Source organism: Lactuca saligna, chromosome 3, assembly GCF_052625555.1.
Source record: "Lactuca saligna cultivar CGN05327 chromosome 3, ASM5262555v1, whole genome shotgun sequence".
NCBI classification, from domain to species: Eukaryota; Viridiplantae; Streptophyta; class Magnoliopsida; order Asterales; family Asteraceae; genus Lactuca; species Lactuca saligna.
Genome location: NC_136419.1, coordinates 103,515,548 through 103,535,116, shown reverse-complemented (window position 1 = coordinate 103,535,116; position 19,569 = coordinate 103,515,548). Strand labels below are relative to the sequence as shown.

The 19,569-nt window shown below is 35.6% G+C and overlaps 1 protein-coding gene across 1 annotated transcript; it reads right to left on the bottom strand.

Annotated features, from left to right (window-relative positions):
* Positions 1–1,073: 1,073 nt before the first annotated feature.
* Positions 1,074–3,499, bottom strand: LOC145037077 (uncharacterized). Its single transcript, XM_078985646.1, has 5 exons — positions 3,105–3,499; positions 2,613–2,843; positions 2,436–2,519; positions 2,162–2,291; positions 1,074–2,043 (listed from the first exon to the last, which is right to left on the bottom strand). Exons 1-5 carry the CDS (start codon positions 3,410–3,412, stop codon positions 1,294–1,296), a joined length of 1,503 nt encoding a protein of 500 aa, XP_078841772.1. The 5' UTR covers positions 3,413–3,499; the 3' UTR covers positions 1,074–1,293.
* Positions 3,500–19,569: the final 16,070 nt, after the last annotated feature.

The following is a 19,569-nucleotide window of genomic DNA, read 5'->3' as shown; positions in this document are numbered from 1 at the left end:
TGTATTTTTGTTTAATTAATATATAAACATTATATATTAAATGAATATATAAGTAGGTTAAATCCATTGACAAGGTTTGTATATAATTTATAAATATCTTGGGTGATGTTTTTTTTTTCAAAAAGAACTTCTTGGCCAGTTTTTTGCTACATGATACCATGGCTAAAATATTTTGACTTGTACATGTTTATTTTTTTGGAAAACTCCAAACTTTAAAATATGTGTGCATCCTACTTTTAAAAGGACAACTTCTTATATGTGCATACCACTTGGAAGTTCTCACCTTAAAAAAATGCCTAAAAGAAAAACACTCTCCAAGTTACTAATCTCAAATCAAATATAAAAGAGAAAAATAAAAAATAAGACATACTTTTAATCATGTTATTGTTATATATTTATACATTTTTTCATAAATCTCATAAACCGTCAGAATTATCTTAATATATTTTTTTTAAAAAAATAGATTTATTTTTGATCCACTTTTTTTTCTTTTTATAGAAATGATCCGTAGATTTCAGACATTTTACATTTTCAAAAATGATTAACACCTTATTTATATATATATATATATATATATATATATATATATATATATATATATATATTAAAGTGCTTAAGTACACATCCTTTTATTTTTTTTTTTCCCTAGAATTAAATATTTGTAAACAAATTGGATGAGGAGCACCTTTTAATATATCTATACTACTCGACCATACCCTTTGATATAAATATTTATGTAATGTGGCTAAGAATACATCATTAGAGATGCCCTTAGGCCTTCTTATTTTCACTTACTACCATTAATAGATACAAAGAACAAGAGGGATAAGTGTTTTTTGGATCCTTTGTTAAATACATTGAACCTTCCTCATCCATCGCTTCAATTCAGTCCCAATCGCCACCACAACCAAAATTACGATTTGTGGGGGAGAGGGAATATTTGCGAGTCTTCCTAATTTGGGTTTTACTACTATTCACAAACACAAAAATAGTGTAAGAAAATAATGTCAAGTTGGAAACGTTTAACACTAAATATGGAGTACAAATTGAGTTTTGATGTTAGGTTGAAAACGTTAAAAACAACATCAAAGCATGCAATTTAAAACACCATTCAAATTAACCATAAACCAAATAGTAAACTAAATTACATCAAGGGCTACAATGAACAAAAAATGCTGCAAGAAAAAACCTTAAAGAACCCAAAAATAAATGTTCTTGCAGCATAAAGCCCTTTTCTTGATTCAATTCTTTAAAACACATGAAATAAACAAGAAATCAAAGAAATTTTTTTTTTCAAATGCATCTGCGTCTAGACCTAAGTCTTCCAGCAATGCTATTCTCCACCACGACCATTTGTCGTTTCTTTCCAGACCCTAGCTTTGTTTCTGGTGTAATGACGATTTTGCCCTCATTGTCTGCTTTGTTGTCTTTAGATATGTTAAGTGTCTTCTTGTTTCCATCTTCACCTTCTTCCACCTCCCGCTCCTGAATCTCATATTCCAACTCCGAATTCGTATTCTTGTTTTCGTCTTTACCCGTCTCCAGAATCTTGGATTCCGATTCCGGATTCGTATTCATGTTTCCGGCTCCACCTTCATCAACCCCCATCTCCGGAATCTTGTATTCCATTTCTGGATTCATATTCACGTTTTCGTCTTCACATTTCTCCAGAATCTTGCATTCCATTTCAGGATTTGTGTTCTCCGGAATCTCGTATTCCGATTCCGGACTTGAATCTTGAATTCCGGACTTGTCCTTAAACCCTTCGTTTCTCGCAATATCATTTCCAGACTCGATCACTGGTTCTGGATTCTTGTGTTCCGATACATCTTGTCCACTTTCTAGCTTGACATTTTTACCCCCGGATTCATCCAATGATTGTATTTCCATCACCTTTTGGGCCTCAACATCTTCCTTTGAAAAGGGTAGTGACCTTTTAACACAAACAGAATTTTCAGCCTTCTCATTCTTCTCAGAATTAGAGTCAACCCGATGGGTTTGAATGAGATAATGTGCAACTGATTTATACCCAAGACTTGAAATCTAGTAAAACACCCACATTAAAAAAAAAAAAAAAAAGGTTATATACAATAGAAATAGCAACATATTTTTGTTAAGAAATGATAACATATAAGGGTAGAAATGGAAAAGACGAACAAACCTTCCTATAAAGAACACCGGTTGGAGCCCACCCTTTTGCCTGACGACACAAACTGCAATTACAAATCCCACGACAAACCGGACAAATCCAATTGGGATTCAGCATTGCTTCTAGAACATTCTCCCCGTATCTATACATTTATTTAATAGAAATAAATCAAAATTGTTATAAAGATTAATTATCATACATTGTACACAAACCAATTGTACTATCAAGGGTAGTTTCTTGATTTTTATAGTTGAAATACATAAAGAAAGAATATCTATGTATATACCTCATATACAAACAATCTCCACAAAATTGGCCTTGAACAAGGTTACATTGGATGCAATGTGTGCGATAACCGAGTGTTTTTTGTCTGTTATGAATTCGAATAAAGCAAATCATTAAAGAATTCAAGAACAAGAAACAAGAAAGATGAAAATGATCAAATGTTTGATTTAATTAATACCTGCATTGATGACATGTCTTTCCCCTAACTTGATCGTAGATTTTCTTGCCATCTTTTCCATATCCATCAACAAAAAGAGTCCACTCCGTTTTGGTATCTCCCAGAAGCTTTTCATGTTCTTCTGTGTAAACTTCAGGTCTTTTATGTTCTCCAATCCAAACATTGGTATCATCTTTAGGTTTTTTAGATAGATCAACCTCTGTGTAGCTAACTATTGGTGTATTCTGCAATCTACAAAACACATTATACATCAATTTAGGGGTTGGTTTTATAAACCCTACAAACGCATCAGAAACATAATTTCCATTTGAATATTTAGATTAAACAATAGTAAGAAGTAAAGGAACTGAAAAAAAAGGAAGAAACAAAGACAGTAGACTGAAAATTAACCAGACTCGTAAACCCTAAAAACAAAATAGAAACAAAATTTCACTTCAAAATGCAGATTAGACAACAATAAAAGTAATAATATTAAGGAAAAACGAAGCAAACCTTGAGGATCGACGAGAGGGGACGGAGGAGGGCGAAGGGGAAATACAGCGATTAGGGGTTTTATAGGGTTTGTTGTTTCTCCTATGGGTATTCGGTTTCATAGATTTCAGCTTAAGAGATAGATCATGAATCCCGAGCTTTTGCATTCTTTCAAGATTCTCTTTGATTCTTTGCTCTCTGCATTTCTCATAATCGGAAGAAAGCTTTGGAGTAGAATCGCTGTAGTTCATTGTTCGAGTGGTGGGGGTTACTGCAACCGGGGTTGAGGTATCTAGAGGGTGTGCAGCTGTATCTCTCATGGTCACCATTGTTGAACCTTGTCCGGGGTGCTCTGTGTATCAATGGCGAAGGTCCAACGGTCGGATTTTTGTAGCGGTAGATACAACCTCGTTCTGCGTGATAGTGGGCGAATATGAAAAGACATGCACAGCTCTTAAGGTTGAATTTTGGGCTTTTGACGGCAATTTTAAGTTTTAGAAACCCAAATGAGCCCAATTTATAAGATATAAGTATAAAATGTGAGCCCAATTTTATATATGGTTTTGAACCAATATAGTCAAATATAATATGATTTGCAAAAGTTACCCCTTGAGGTGAGATATGTATTTGATTGTTATATATAAAAAAAGGGTGCAAGAAGGTAAGAAAAATATATACATAAGAATATAAACATATGCATCAATAAATATAATAACATGTAGTTCTAAAATAAATAAATAAATATTTTTCATAGTGTCGATGCACTCTTAAGAAAGCTTATTACTAAACTCCCCACCCATAAGCTTAGTGGTGGTAGAGTGACACGGAGGTTGGCTCCATAGTGTTCAAATAGGGGTTGTGGAAGGCTATTTGTGAATACATCGACTAGGGATGGTAATTTTCGACTCAACTCGTAACCTGATATGAAAATAAATTGGGTTGAGTTGAGATTTCAGACCCGCCAACTTGTTTCATTCATGATTTGGGTTGGGTTACCTGTTTAGGTTCGTTGTTCAACCCCTAAACTCTCATTTAAGGTCTTCATGCTTAAAGACTTAACTTCCAAACTTCATATCTAACTCTAATGAACGTCTAAAATCATAAAGTTGAAACTTTTGTGCCTTTGCATGGCTATAAGGAGCTCAAAACTAAAACCCTAACTTATATTACCATCCAAAACCCCATAACTCTTACATGGATGAATACAAAGGACCAAGATTGCATTTTTATGTCACCAAACACCTAAAACCATCTGAAAGGACAACTCAAATAGTCTAGAGTATACCATACTCATTAGACCAAGGTTTTTGGGAAAAAAATTCCATAGCCTGTAACCTAACAAGATAACAAGGCATTCATCAAAATTTTAACTTTATACCTCCCGGAGATGCACAAAGATGTGAAGAATATGGATCCAAAAGCTTGAGAGCAACACCAATTCTCCAAAATATCTTCCTTAATCACCAAGAACACCAATATAACACTCAAGAGCTTCAAAACTCACACAAAATATTTAGGGTTTCGAGATGGGGCTAAGAGGGATGGAGGCTGGAGGTAAGGAATGGTTTAAGGCCATAAAGTACTTTAAATAGTGTCTAAACCCTAAAATTTAGGGTTTTCCCTCTGCATGAGTTTGTCCAGCATATGCATGTGTACGCCCAACATACATGAGGGCGATCATTTTCTAATGAACTTCTCTCGGCATGCCCATCTCGTACACCCATTGTAGGGACCAACTTTGCAAACCTTTTAATGGATCAAGCTAAATATGAAAATAATCAGAACAATAGAGTTATGATTCTCCCCCACTTGAATCAGACTTTGCCCTCAAAGTTTGCTGTTGTAAACAAGTATGGGTAGTGCTTCCTCATCTCATCCTTCGACTCCTACATCTACTTAGAGCCTTTTCGGTGTTGACATTGTACCTTCACCAGATTCACCACTTTGTTTCACAGAGCCTTGGTCTTCCTTTTGAGAATTGTAATCAGCCTCTCTACATAGTTTAGGTGCTCATCGATCTTAATATCATCCAAAGGAATCACTGCAGAACCATCGAATATACACTTCCGTAACTAAGAGACATGGAAAATGTTATGGATCTGACTGAGCTCATCAGGAAAATCCAAATGACATGCAACCTTCCCACCCGGGTGGTAATCTTGAAGGGACCAATAAACCGAGGGCCCATATTGGCTCGCTTCCAAAACAAGATGACACCTTCAGAAGCACCAAGTCCCCTACCTGAGACTCGATGTTCTAACGATGCCGGTCTACATAAATCTTTTACCGACTTTACACGACCCGTAACTTATTGTACACTTGCGGAATCAACTCAGTGGTCGTGAGCATCACTTCAGTACTCCCCATGACTCAATGCCCGACCTTGCCCCAACAAGCCGAGGTCCTAAACTTCCTCCCATACAACATCTCGAAGGGTGGTCGATCAATACTGACATGATAACTATTTTTGTAGGAGAACTGGATAGGTGGAAGGTACGTATCCCAACTTCCTCCAAAATCTAACACGCATGCCCGAAGCATATCTTCGAGCATCTGAATCGTCCACTCACTCTGTCCATCGGTCTTGGGGTAATATGTTATACTAAAATGCAACTGAGTACCTAATTCCTCATGAAACTTCCCCCTAAACCTAGTGGTGAAACAAACATCTCGGTCCGAAGCCACCAAAATTACACCCCGTGCCAAACTACCACCTTCCGAATGTAAATGTTAGTCAACTTCTCAGTAGATATACTCTCGACAACTGGTATGAAGTGAGCACTCCTAGTCAATATATCAACAATGAACCAGAAAGAATCAACTCAACGTGTCATCCTTGGAAACTTTATGATAAAATCCATGGTGATCTCTACCCACTTCCACATGGGAAGGGGTAACGGTTGCATCTTGTCATAGGGTCTATAATGTTCTGCCTTGACTTTCTGGCAAGTCAGGCACCGCTCTATAAACAATGTTATCTCCCTTTTCATGAAAGGCCACCAATAACTTAACTTTAGATCCATATACATCTTCGTGGCCCATGGGTGGATTGAAAACTTTGACTTATGAGCCTCTTCTAACACTGTTTGCCTCACCACACCAGTAGTTGGAACCCAAACTCTTCCACAATGAGTCAACAAGCCCCGACCATCTCTAAAAAATAAAGGAATATATCCCCTGATATGCTCTGCTTTCAAATTTTCCTTTTTAAATCCCTCCACCTGAGCCTTATTGATCAAATCCAATAAAGGAGAAATGATAACCATTCTCAGACATTTTCTCCGATAGGTGTACTCACTGCCTTGCGACTGAAGGAATCGACCACCACTTTGGCATTTCCACGGTGGTACATGATCTCACAATTATAATCATTTACCACATCCAATCATCTCTATTGCCACATATTCATATTCGGCTAATCCATCAGGTACCTCAAGCTCTTGTGGCCAGTGTAGATAGTACACCTAACCCCATACATATAGTGCCTCCAAATCTTGAGGTCAAAAACCATTGTCCCCAACTCCGAATCATGCAAAGATAACTCGCCTCATGAGGCTTCAACTGCCTCGAAGCATACACAATCACATGTTCTCTTTGTATGAGGACGACTCCCAAACCCGAGATAAGCCCATCATAGTAAACCAAAAAGTCCTCCATGTCCTCATAAAGAGCAAGAATCGGGGCCTCGCATAACCTCTGGCTTAGCGTCTCAAAAGCTGACTACAGATCGGGCCACCACCAGGAAATAACATTTTTCTTCGTCAGGTGGGTCAATGGCACAACAATCTTGGAGAAATCCCGGATGAATATCCAATATTATCCCGTGAGAACTAGAAAACTACGAACCTCAAATGGGGTTCTCGAAACCTCCCACCTCACCACGACCTCAATCTTGGTCTAATCGATGAATATACCCTTTTGGTTGACGATGTTCCTCAAGAATTGCACCTCGCGTAACCAAAACTTCCTTTTGGAGAACATTTCATACATCCTCTCTCTCTCCTCAGGGTCTCCAATACCTTTCACAAATGATCCTATTGTTGCTCCTCTGTCTTGGAGTATACCAGGATATCATAAATAAACGCGACACTAACCGATCCAACATCAACCTACATACCCGATTCATGAGATCCATGAATGTTATGGCATGTCAGTGATCCATGGCATCGTTACAAACTCATAATGACCATAACAAGTCCTAAAGCTCGTCTTCTACATATCCTTATCTCTGACCCTCATCTGATGGTAACCTGATCGCAAATCAATCTTGGAAAACCAAGAAGCAATGTGAAGCTGGTCAAATAAGTCGTCGATACATGACCTAAGGGAAAAAGACCATTTTCCCTTTCCCATACATGACCTAACTAGTCAAGGCTCAAAACCCTTAATGGCCCAAGGCTCAAAGAAGGACCAAAAGGTTTTCTAAGAGTACGCCCATCATACCCCTTATTACGCCCAACGTACAACTTGATCTCGGGGGAGGGGGGTTACGGGGTCCGAGCCTACTACGCTCAACATACTCAGGATTACGACCAACGTAATCCTCTAAAGTCCAAACTATCATTTAAGGTCTTAATGCTTAAAGACTTAACGTCCAAACTTCTGATCTAACTCTAATGAATGTATAAAATCATAAAATTGCAACCTTTATGCATTTTCATGGATATAAGGAGTTCAAAACTAAAACTCTAACTTATATTACCATCCAAAACCCCATAACTCTAACGTGGATGAATATAAAGGACCAAGATTGCATTTTTATGTCACCAAACACTCAAAAATATCTGAATGGATAGCTCAAATGGTTTGGAGTAGACCTTACTCATTAGACCAAGTTTTTTTGGACAAAAGGCCATAATTTGCAACCTAACAAGATCTAACAAGGCAAGAATCTTGAACTTTATACCTCTTGGAGATGCACAAAGATGTGAAGAATCTAGATCCAAAAGCTTGAGAGAAACCCACTTCTCCAAAGATCTTCCTTCACCACCAAGAACACTAAAATAACACTCAAGAGCTTCCAAACTCACACACAAGAATTAGGGTTTCGAGATGGGGATAAGAGGGATGGGGGCTGGAGGTAAGGAAGAGTTTAAGGCCAAAAATTCCTTTATATAGGGACCAACCCCTAAAATTTAGGGTTTGCCCTATACATAAGTATGCCCAGCATACGCATGCGTACACCCAACGTACGTGAGGAAACCACGATCATTTTTAATGACTTACGCTCAACGTACCTATCTCGTACGCTCGGGACCAACTTTGAAAACTTTTTTAATGGATTAAGCTAAATATGAAAAATACATGGAACACTGGCGTTACATGTAAACACATGGGAACTGTAAAATGTCATGAGTTGATTACAACTAACATAGTTGGAATCCAATTCGTAATTCGGGTATGGTTGCTGATTAGAAGCTTTTGACATGTTGAGGATTGATTTGCTTCTAATCTTTTGAAACCTTTGTATCAGTCACATGGGAAAAAAGGTTCTACAAATCTATCTTCTATTTTTTATTTGCACAATTGCACTTTGCTATAATGTTTTTAATTTCATTTGGATGGATATGACTTTATGACTTTATATTGGAAACCTATATTTTTTCAAATGTGTTTCTTATTAAGTTATTATGTTAGATACTTAGATTGGTATTTGGTTGATCATTTCATTCTAAACAATGTAAAATGCTAATTGTTAATTAATTTAAAGACATGTATACTTTCTATATATTTAACATGTGAAAAGTTACCTGAAAAATGACCTATTGACTCTTTAACCCAAAATTGACTCACTGAACCGCTTACATATATAGTTAAACGGGTTATGTGGGTCTAGTTGGGTTGATGTTTCAAACCTGACAACCTATATATTATATGGGTTAGGTTGGGTCAATGTATCCTGGCCCAACATCCCATGACCTACCAACTCGAATCCAACCCAATTGTCATGCCTAATCGGCCAACTAAAGAGTTGTAGATGACCGGATGAAATAATTGATCAAATGAAATGATAATCAATGTCGATGTGTTCTTTATGCTTATAAGAGACCATATTTTGACTCATGAAAATTTTGTTGGGTTTTGAGCAATCTAACACTTCCTAAGTGTGCATGCAACCCTAATAAACCTTGGATCTATGTTTGTCTAAATACATGCAAAATAATAATTTTTCCAAGGTTCATAACCTATCTAACATGGCATGGGGTACTTTTAAACATAAAAGAATTAGATGAGATTACATACCTTTTGATGATGAGTTTGATTCCTAAGGAGTTTAAGGGCCAAGCACCAATAATGTGAATGCCTCAAATGGAATCAGAAATCACCACAAACTCTTGGAAAACTTTGAGAGAGTGTATACACACTTATAAAATCGGTCACACACAAACACACATACTAGTTACACTAGTAGCTATTTCATGCAACATAAGCATGCTTATATAGTGTACATGATTAGGGTGAAACCCTAATAACCCATGACCTTTCCTTTTCCAAGGATCCATGGGTTAAAAGCTCCATGGATCATCCATGGACTTCCATATTAGCTTAGCCCATTAACAAATGAGTATTAGCCCACACTATATAAAATATAATAGCCCACAATTTAATTAGTCTTCCTTTTAATCTCTAAATTAATTCATAATTAATTTAAGACTAACACTAATTATATAACTTCATATTAATATATTATAACTTACAATATATTAATAGACATATGTGTATAACTCTCATAAAATTATCAATAAATAGTTCAGATGAAATGCAACCCAAATGGACCATGCCGGGTCGGGTCAAGTATATACCAAATAAGTTATGGACTTAGACACCTTATCCAACAGACTCCCACTTGGATAGTCTAATAACTATATTTGCGTATGTTACTTCAGGAACCAACCAGCAATCGTAGCTCTCGAAAACTCTGTTGAACTATGAAGCGCCATTTTAGATAAGTGATCATATAATCCTCTGTTCTCATGATATCAGCCGGACAAATACATGGAACAACGTCGTACTTATTGTCCAGCAGTTTGTTTCCCGATTTTCGATTTGTTTGACAAAGAACTTAATCGAACACATCAATTTAGTTCTGACCGGTCGGTACATAGGTCACAACAAAATCATCGAGGGGCCCAAATATCGCTTCTGTTTCTAGAAGGAACAGATAAACTTTGACTCATATGCTTGTTCTACTACTTGTTGAATTGTACACAAAGGCACGTTTTATAACATCAAGTTACTGATGCGTTTACGTGCAATCAATGCACAACCAACTCATAGGTAACAACTCATATCTCTAGGTTTGAAGATTTATATGATATTACCGTCTCACGATCACTCGAGATAAATTCTGTGAAGTGATACAAGTGAGCGTGGGTTTATTCCAATACTCATAACTTATGAGCACTCATGAATGTTGTAGCAACCATTGCTATGACTAAACCCATTTAGCCATCTACAAACTCGATTCATGATAGTCTTGATTCATACCTACTTCCAACATATGAACGACTGTGGAGTGTTTAAATAACTTAGTCATTCGGAAAGAATAACCTAGCTATTTTGGAAGTCAAAACATGCAAAGTGAAACACAATAATAATCAAATCAATATGGTCTTAGAACCCTTTTGAATATAAATAGAACCACCTTTTATTTATCACCATATTGATTACACATTATTCATTGTATAATGTTTCAAACAATCAACTTAAGACTTGAATAAAAACAACAGTCGTCCCATGCTCCTAGCATGTACACTTTGTTTTCTAAACAATAATTATGCCATACTCCAAGTATGCACACTGTGTTTGTCTATGATCCTTACATTGTGATGTAGATCAATTGAACATGATTCCAATGATACACATTTCACAATCCCAAATCCTTATTGTAAATGTGAGAATCCCCGATTCCTATCATTTACCAAAAAAAATCAGTTAGATTTTAAACTTTTATGCAATGTTCCTCTTGTAATGATTATTCACAAAGTCACCAAAACCTTGTCACCAGTCATTACAGAGTATTCCAAAGAAGGTCAACTTCTATGGAACGGAAGTCTCATATTCAAAGTACATTGCTTTGAACATCCTTCTTGCATTAAGTTTTTCTAATGTTACACAGATTGAATAACTTCCTCCTATGGAGACATTTCCATAGTCCTATTTTGACTATCACTTCTGAACAAGAGTTACTTCTTTTCAGAACATGTCAATATGGTCCTTTCCGACAACTCACATCATACTTCCAACTTTCCATGAGCAACCAATCTTTGGCGAACCTCAGATTGTTCTCGACAATTGCTTAATCACTTTAGTCATATCCAGTTCTAGACTTTTCCCTTCTAAATGCCCTGAGCATTTGGAAAATTTAGAAAAAGATGAATATTATAGAACATGCAATCGATCCTATATCCGAAGCATATGGGACACAATTCATGATGTCTCACATAAAGACATGATACTAGACAGTCTTTTGCTACAATATTTTTTATTTGCCATGTTTTCAAATTTTAACTATGAAGAGGGATGCCGTAGTCATAATTGAATTTTGAGAACGCAATATATATAGAATTTCCTTAAGTCGAACCATTCAGACATAAAATTCATATATATGTCCTTGACTAAAGATGATTAAAATCTCAATCTAAGCTTTAGAATTGAAATGAAGTATAATTTCCTCTCCCTTAATTATAGCAAAACAACTTTTCAACCCCTGCAACTTCACGAATTGAAACTTTGTTTTCTATAATTAACATTGCTAGCTTGCAATACTAATCATAATAATCATGCTCCCACTAACATGATGATTATCAGCATAACACTTATGCTCCCACTAGCTCTGACATATTTCCAGAAATCTGCTGGACTTCTGAAATTTAGATTCATACACCTTTCCGTAGATAGCTCACCTGTGTGTCTAAGCAATTTCAAGAACTATGAAAAGGGATGCTGTAATCATAGTCTCAATTTCTTAGACCTTTTCCATTTCTCACAAGTCCATGTTAGTGTGCCGGTTAACCACACGCGCTCCACTAACGACTTTTGAAAATGCAAATAACACAATTGCTATCTATGTAAAATCTAATTAATGAAAGCGTTTCCTCACCATCATTTTCATGAATCGGAGAGAAACCTTATGACACTTAGATTTTATAGTGTATGAGTTTCTATCCATGTGAATTTGTCAAAACCATTATCACAAGATAAGGTTGGTGACAAATTCAGCCTTACATGGATTAAACTTGTTCAATCTTAGTTTCTTGTCACCTTGGTAGCACAAGGCCCACCAATGCTTCCAAGTTGAACTCTGATAACTCACATGCAAATTCAACTTATTTGAAGTAGGTACATAAATAAGAATTATGTCAACACGATAGGTTGAAAACCTTAAGTCGTGTGCTAGTGATAAATTACAGGTCTTACTCTTGATTAAATCTTGAAACTCTTTCAGGATCTTTAAGGCTCCCACTGTCCCCTTGACATATAAGTTTCCCCAGTAAAGAACCATTCCTTAACAAAACAAATATTCAAGGGATAGTGCGGATTCTTATCAAGACTAGCACTTCACACAATTGGTCTTAGTTGGTCTTTGTCTCATCCGAGACATCACAACTTACCAATCTCAAATGTACAAGAGTAGAAGCATTTTACACTACATTTGATAAGTGTTTTAAACCTTACTTTATGTCACTCAATGTTACAATCTTGGAGTATGACTTTAAGAATTGTTTTGGAACGAAGTATGACTCATCTTCTTGATCTTAACCAATCCAACAATTCATGACCTCTCTTCTTAGCCATAACAATGCACTAAGACATCCTTAGAGTATGAATTTGTGATATGGTTTCATAATCATTAAGATGATCATAAAATACGATACTAAAGTACTCTCCCATCCTTTCAGATTTGAGAAACTTTTATCTTTCTGCCTATTTTGATTCTTCTCATTTGTTTTGTCATACATTGTATCCTTTCCAATGTTACAGAATTATACTTAACCTTATAAGTATAATCATATTTACTAATCTTTAGTAAATCATGACAAATCAATCTTTGTGGTGGACCTTGACCAGCGCACACCCAGTGTACCTAATTCCTTAGTCCTTCAATTGACTCACATATACATGTGATCAAAGAATTAGTCTTAATTTTCAAAGATGAAAAATTCTCATTCATTATACAATACAACTTGTATGATTCCAAGGTTCTGTCCAATTGAAACTTGGGTGATGAAAAACTTTCTTCATTTGGTAAATTCAGACACTACCACAAATGAAAGAATCAAATCCACTTTCCAATATTGCTATTACTGGAAACATATAAGCAACAATTTTCCACAGATGCCATTGTAAGGATATTTTTAAAACAAATAAAATTAAAACCCTTTTTTCTTTTATTTTAAAACTTTGCAAAAAAACTTATCCTTACAATCCACATGAAAACTTGGTTGTTATCTATTCCTAAGCAATATATTTTAACTCTTAAGCAACAACTCAAAATTCTGATGACCGAACCATGCGATCGAAACCCACCTTCGCAATCAGAATCAACATATACTTACTTTAAGCTTACTATCTTTTCTTTGATTCTTAAAAACATCAACATGTGACCCATTCACATTATGTAATAAGAATCTCCAAATAGGAACTTAATAGAGTTAGACAATGGACTTTACCCAAAGTAGAGTCAAACCTCTTGACTTGATCAACCTTATGACCGTTCAGGTGAATAGGGCAGCTTCGCAACCAATGCCCCTTCCTTTGGCAACAAAACACATAGACCCTTTGGTAATGGCACATGAGACTATCTCAGACTTAGCCTTTCTCTTTACCATTTGGTCAACCGAGTTGATTATGGCCGATCCCTTTCCATTGGGAAGAGAAATCCTTTTCTAGATATTCAATGGTACCATTGTCAATGTCCATGTAAGACTTGGGATGTTGTTCTTTTAATCAAATTTGCTTTACTGGTGTTCCAAATCGTTGCTGATTCCACAACACCAAGCAAATAGATAACATCATTAAGGGTCATGTCATAGTCTGTCTTATAGTAGTCCCAAAGAGACTCACTATGTTACTAAGAAAGTGATTGAACATCCAACTTTCACGAGACTTTGACACCCAACTCTCCCGGCTTGTCAATATGTGACTTTATCTCCAAGATGTGAGCACACATAGACTATGCTTTCCAATAGGGATTGAGTGACTTTAAACTTTTCAAGAACTTGTGGGTGAGGGAGAATAATTGGAGGAGGTGGAGGAAGTGAAGCATGATGTTGAGGGACACCATCTTCAAGAGATTTGGGAAGATCATAGTCGTCTGAACCAGACATCTATAATGGGAGAAAATCAAGTTAGTTGATTCAAAGTCCTTAATATAACACCCAATATGAAATATTAAGGCTAGGACCCAACACAATATTTTATAACTTGGAAGAGGGATGTCGTAATCCAAGCTATAGAATATTTGAAGGTAGGCGAATGACGATTCACCAATTTCCACCATGAAAAACGAAATAATTTATTAGGTTTTAATTGGATTTGAAATTCCTAGATCTTTTGAGATTCATTGAACTTTTCAATGGCATGTTTCAATCTCGAGTGTGCCCTCTCAAATTTTGTGACTGGGATGCCGAGGATCACAAAACAAGGTGTGAACAACCATACCAATTCACTTAGTACCCTTAATATTATCACCTAATCAATGTGTCGGTTAACCACACACGCTCCATTGATCTATGACAAACATTAAGTCACACTTCGTGATCCTTAACAGTCCAAGTTAGTGTGCCGGTTAATCACACACGCTCCACCAACGACTTGGTAAGGTACAAAGTGTGAATTCCATGGGCTAGCACCAAATTCACATTTTTCCTAAAGTAACTAAGATTGGGAATTAAATAAAAAATATTTAGTTACTTTATAATAATCATTATACTTTTAATGAGAATTTAAAGTCATTATCTTACCCGTCCGGCTAACGACCCTCCACCAGTCAAGCAAGCGGTGGGTGACAGTATACACCCATTAATTCGCCATTTTATAGGCAACGACCTTATACCCACCTTATAGACCGGCTTCGTGAATGGGGCCTACTAACGGTAAAACGACTTGTTCTGATACATATATATAAAATTAACCATTAATGTTATAAATAGTATAAGTGTTGAATTTTAACTTTTAAAATTCTAAGTGTTGGAATTAAAGTTTATTAAAGTGTGTGAAACTTTTCCTAATTCCAAAACTTGAGGGCAAGTTTTGTAACTCTTCAAAACTTTTCATTTCATAACTTATGAATTAAAGGTTCATAAAATGAAGACTCTTCATTTTATGTAACTTATGTGTTTTTAATGTGTGTTAAAGAAAAGCGACCTTTGGATATCCATAACTTGAGGACAAATTATGAACTCCATTAAAACACATAAATGATCAAGAATTAATCCTAAACAATTCAGCAAATAATTCCTATCATCATCTAAATTCATAAGAACGTGAACATGATTATCAAAGTTTCAAGAATTATATGAACACATACAAAGCATGAAATTTTGATATATGCTATTGTAAATGGATTAGAACAACCATTACACCAACTAAAATAAGTTTTAAAACATCAAAATAGTTTAGGGTAAAGTTTCTAGTCCATTTCCAGCAGCAAAAGTCGAAAATCTGCATTCTGAACCTTCTACTCACCGAGTGCACGAACCTACTCGGCGAGTAGGATGAATTTTGCCTTGGACTCGGCGATTCCCCCCATGGACTCGACGAGTCCATCATGCAGACAACAAAATTTTTGACTTTTTTTCACTATTTTGCATCAAGTATCAAACAAGCAAGCCTAGGCTCTGATACCACTGTTGGGTTTGAGCAATCTAACACTTCCTAAGTGTGCATGCAACCCTAATAAACCTTGGAACTATGTTTGTCTAAATACATGCAAAATAATAATTTTTCCAAGGTTCATAACCTATCTAACATGGCATGGGGTACTTTTAAACATAAAAGAATTAGATGAGATTACATACCTTTTGATGATGAGTTTGATTCCTAAGGAGTTTGAGGGCCAAGCACCAATAGTATGAATGCCTCAAATGGAATCAAAAATCACCACAAACTCTTGGAAAACTTTGAGAGAGTGTATACACACTTATAAAATCGGTCATACACAAACACACATACTAGTTACACTAGTAGCTATTTCATGCAACATAAGCATGCTTATATAGTGTACATGATTAGGGTGAAACCCTAATAAACCATGACCTTTTCTTTTCCAAGGATCCATGGGTTAAAAGCTCCATGGATCATCCATGGACTTCCATATTAGCTTAGCCCATTAACAAATGAGTATTAGCCCACACTATTTAAAATATAATAGCCCACAATTTAATTAGTCTTCCTTTTAATCTCTAAATTAATTCATAATTAATTTAAGACTAACACTAATTAAATAACTTCATATTAATATATTATAACTTACAATATATTAATAGACATATGTGTATAACTCTCATAAAATTATCCATAAATAGTTTGGATGAAATGCAACCCAAATGGACCATGCCGGGTCGGGTCAAGTATATACCAAATAAGTTATGGACTTAGACACCTTATCCAACAAATTTCACTTTGGTTGTCACAAGGTAGAATCATCGATCAGGTGGTAGTACATGAAGCTCACATAGAAGACGTGACCCATATAAATTTCGCCAACTGTGTTTTCCAGTGCTTGATACTCGGACTCACGACTTCAACAAGACATTGTAGGCTGATTTTAGTACCTCAAAAGACTATGATGTTTCCAAGAAATATGAAATAGACATATATTTATTGTATAGTTTCAATAAATCATGCCCAATTGGCATCCAAGTACCCAATAAGAGAAGAGGTGTGGGGATGATTAAAAGATAACCCATATAATATACCTTTCATGTACCAGATGATGCAATTAATGTCAATGAATTGGCCATTAGTAGGAGTATGAATGAACTGGATAACTTGATTTTTTTATGAGAGAGATAAGGATGCATGATGTTGAGGTATTGAAGTACTCGCATAAGAGAGTGATAGAGAATGGCATCCAAGAAAGATAAGCCAGGACTAGATAGTTTCTTAGAAGCAAACAACAAAATGGGCATAGGCTTGGCTTCCGATAGTTTGAAACAAGCAATTATATCATGTAGGCTTAGCTTCATATAGTTTGAAACGAGTAATTATATTATGTGTATACTTAGATTGAATTGAAAATAGACCCAGAGTGGTGGAAGAGACTTCAAGACCCAAAAAATTATTTAAGTGTCCAAGGTATTTGATAGAAAAGTCACTATGTAGGCGTGATATAATATTATTGACTACTGATTCATTATTTCTTATTACGAGGATGTTGCCAACATAAACCAATAGGTAAATAAGGCATGGGTCCTGATTAAACACAAATAAGGATGGGTCGGCCCTACAACACAAGAAACTTTAGGGTATTAAATGGTGCATCATTGGGCTGTTTTGTTTTTAGTTCATTCTGTAAATGGTATGGGCCTGTCCAGCCGTCTTATTTATTAGGGTTTATGTATTTATAGTGCATGCATGCACTGTTAGATGTTAACGTTTTTATCTTTGGAAATATTTTTAAACCCTAATCACACCTCTACAGTTGAAATTCTTCATCGATTTCATCTGAGGCGTGACTTTTAATCATTCAACATCTGTTTGATTATGTAAGTCCCCAATTTGCTTGTGTATCAATCAGATTAGTTTGATAGTGCGGAATCTCAATCAAACGGATGATGTCAGATCAAAATAGAAGAGAAGAAGAAGAAGAAGATTATGAATATTGTATGATATGATTAGAATGAAGTTCCTTACACAAGATTCACACACTTACACACACTTATGCTCCTTATCTCTCTCTTGACCGTACACTCTCTTCTGTTCATCAATCCCTCCTCAACCACCTAACACCTATATATATATACTTGGGGAATATGGGCCATAAATGAGTTTATGACCATAAACACCTATTAGCCAGTAAATACAACTGCAAAAATATATTACACGACCAAAAACTATTAATGCCTAGAAAAGTAAAGTATAAACCATATTTTTGATCCAACAATCTCCGCCTTGGTTTATAGCTTTCTTTTCTAATTGAACCAACACACTCCCCCTAAAAAGGTAGTTGGCTTTTCTTGTGAATCTTTATTTTGAGCTTGGCCTCAGCTTTAATCTTCAATTTCTTCACATCTTTAAGATGAACTTGATGAATCTTCAATGAATGACTTCATCTTGAGTAGTTGGGCTTTTCTTCAGAATTTGGCTTTGAACGCACGTTGGGTAAGGAGGCTTCTTGTAGAGATTCTTGAAAAATGGCGCTTTCAGCTTGAGAATCTTCGTAGAGAATAAAAGAGTGAACTAATCTTTTGGATCACTTCAGCAGGTTCATAGATAGCAACAAACTGATTGATGAGGCTTCAATGCAATCTATCACATAATCTTCAATTGCAGCTTCACCTAGATTCTGGGGTTGAAAGATTGAATATTAAAAGAATAATCTTCATTTCTTTCTCCTTTGAATGAGAATTCTTCGATGCTCACGGATGAAGCCTTAGCTCAGAAATGTTGATATAGTCTCCATGAGTCTCATCTACATCTGAATTCACTTTTCAAGACAAAACAAAACTAAAAGAAAACTTAGCACAAAATATTTTTGGATTTTTCATATTTTCCAAAAAAATAAAACAGAAACAAAATTATTTTTGGATTTTAGATTTTTCTGAACAAGAAATAAAACAGAAATAACACTATTTTTTTGATTTTTTAATTTTCTGATTTTTGTTTGATTTTTGATTTTTTTTTTATTATTTTTTTTATGTTTTTTTTATTTTTTTTAATTCTCCCCCTAAATTTGTGCATAGAGGAAAACTATGAGCAAATTCAATAAAAACAGAAATATTTGGGATCAAAGTTGTTAGGCAATCCAGTATCGTTTATTAGTACACAAAGGATGTTGTCTATCACCGGTCTATCACCGGTATTGTGATCCACTTAAACACAAAGGATGTTGATAATTTGGAAAGGTTATAAATGACAAGACAGTGAGATCTATATTTTTAAATGGACATTTAGCTGACGATGCCCAAGGATATTGTTGTCCACTTAAATTAAGCACTGAGGTCTACATATAACATATTAAATGGTTCAAGTTTAGATGAACTAGAACGTGTTTCCCACTTCTCGATATACCCCGATCGTCAAGAACTTCCAAATAACTCCTTACTTTAGGTGAGTATTCAATCATTAAGAAAGAAGTCAGATATAGAAGTACATATGTTGTATCCCAGGTCAGATGTCTTCCAATCACACAGAGGGAACAACATATGACTAACGTAGATATAGGGTTATAGAAATAGTAGGGTGCATATGCTGTGTCCCAGGTCGGATCTTCCGATCATGCAAAGGGGACAACATATGGCTAATAGATAGAAAGAATTTC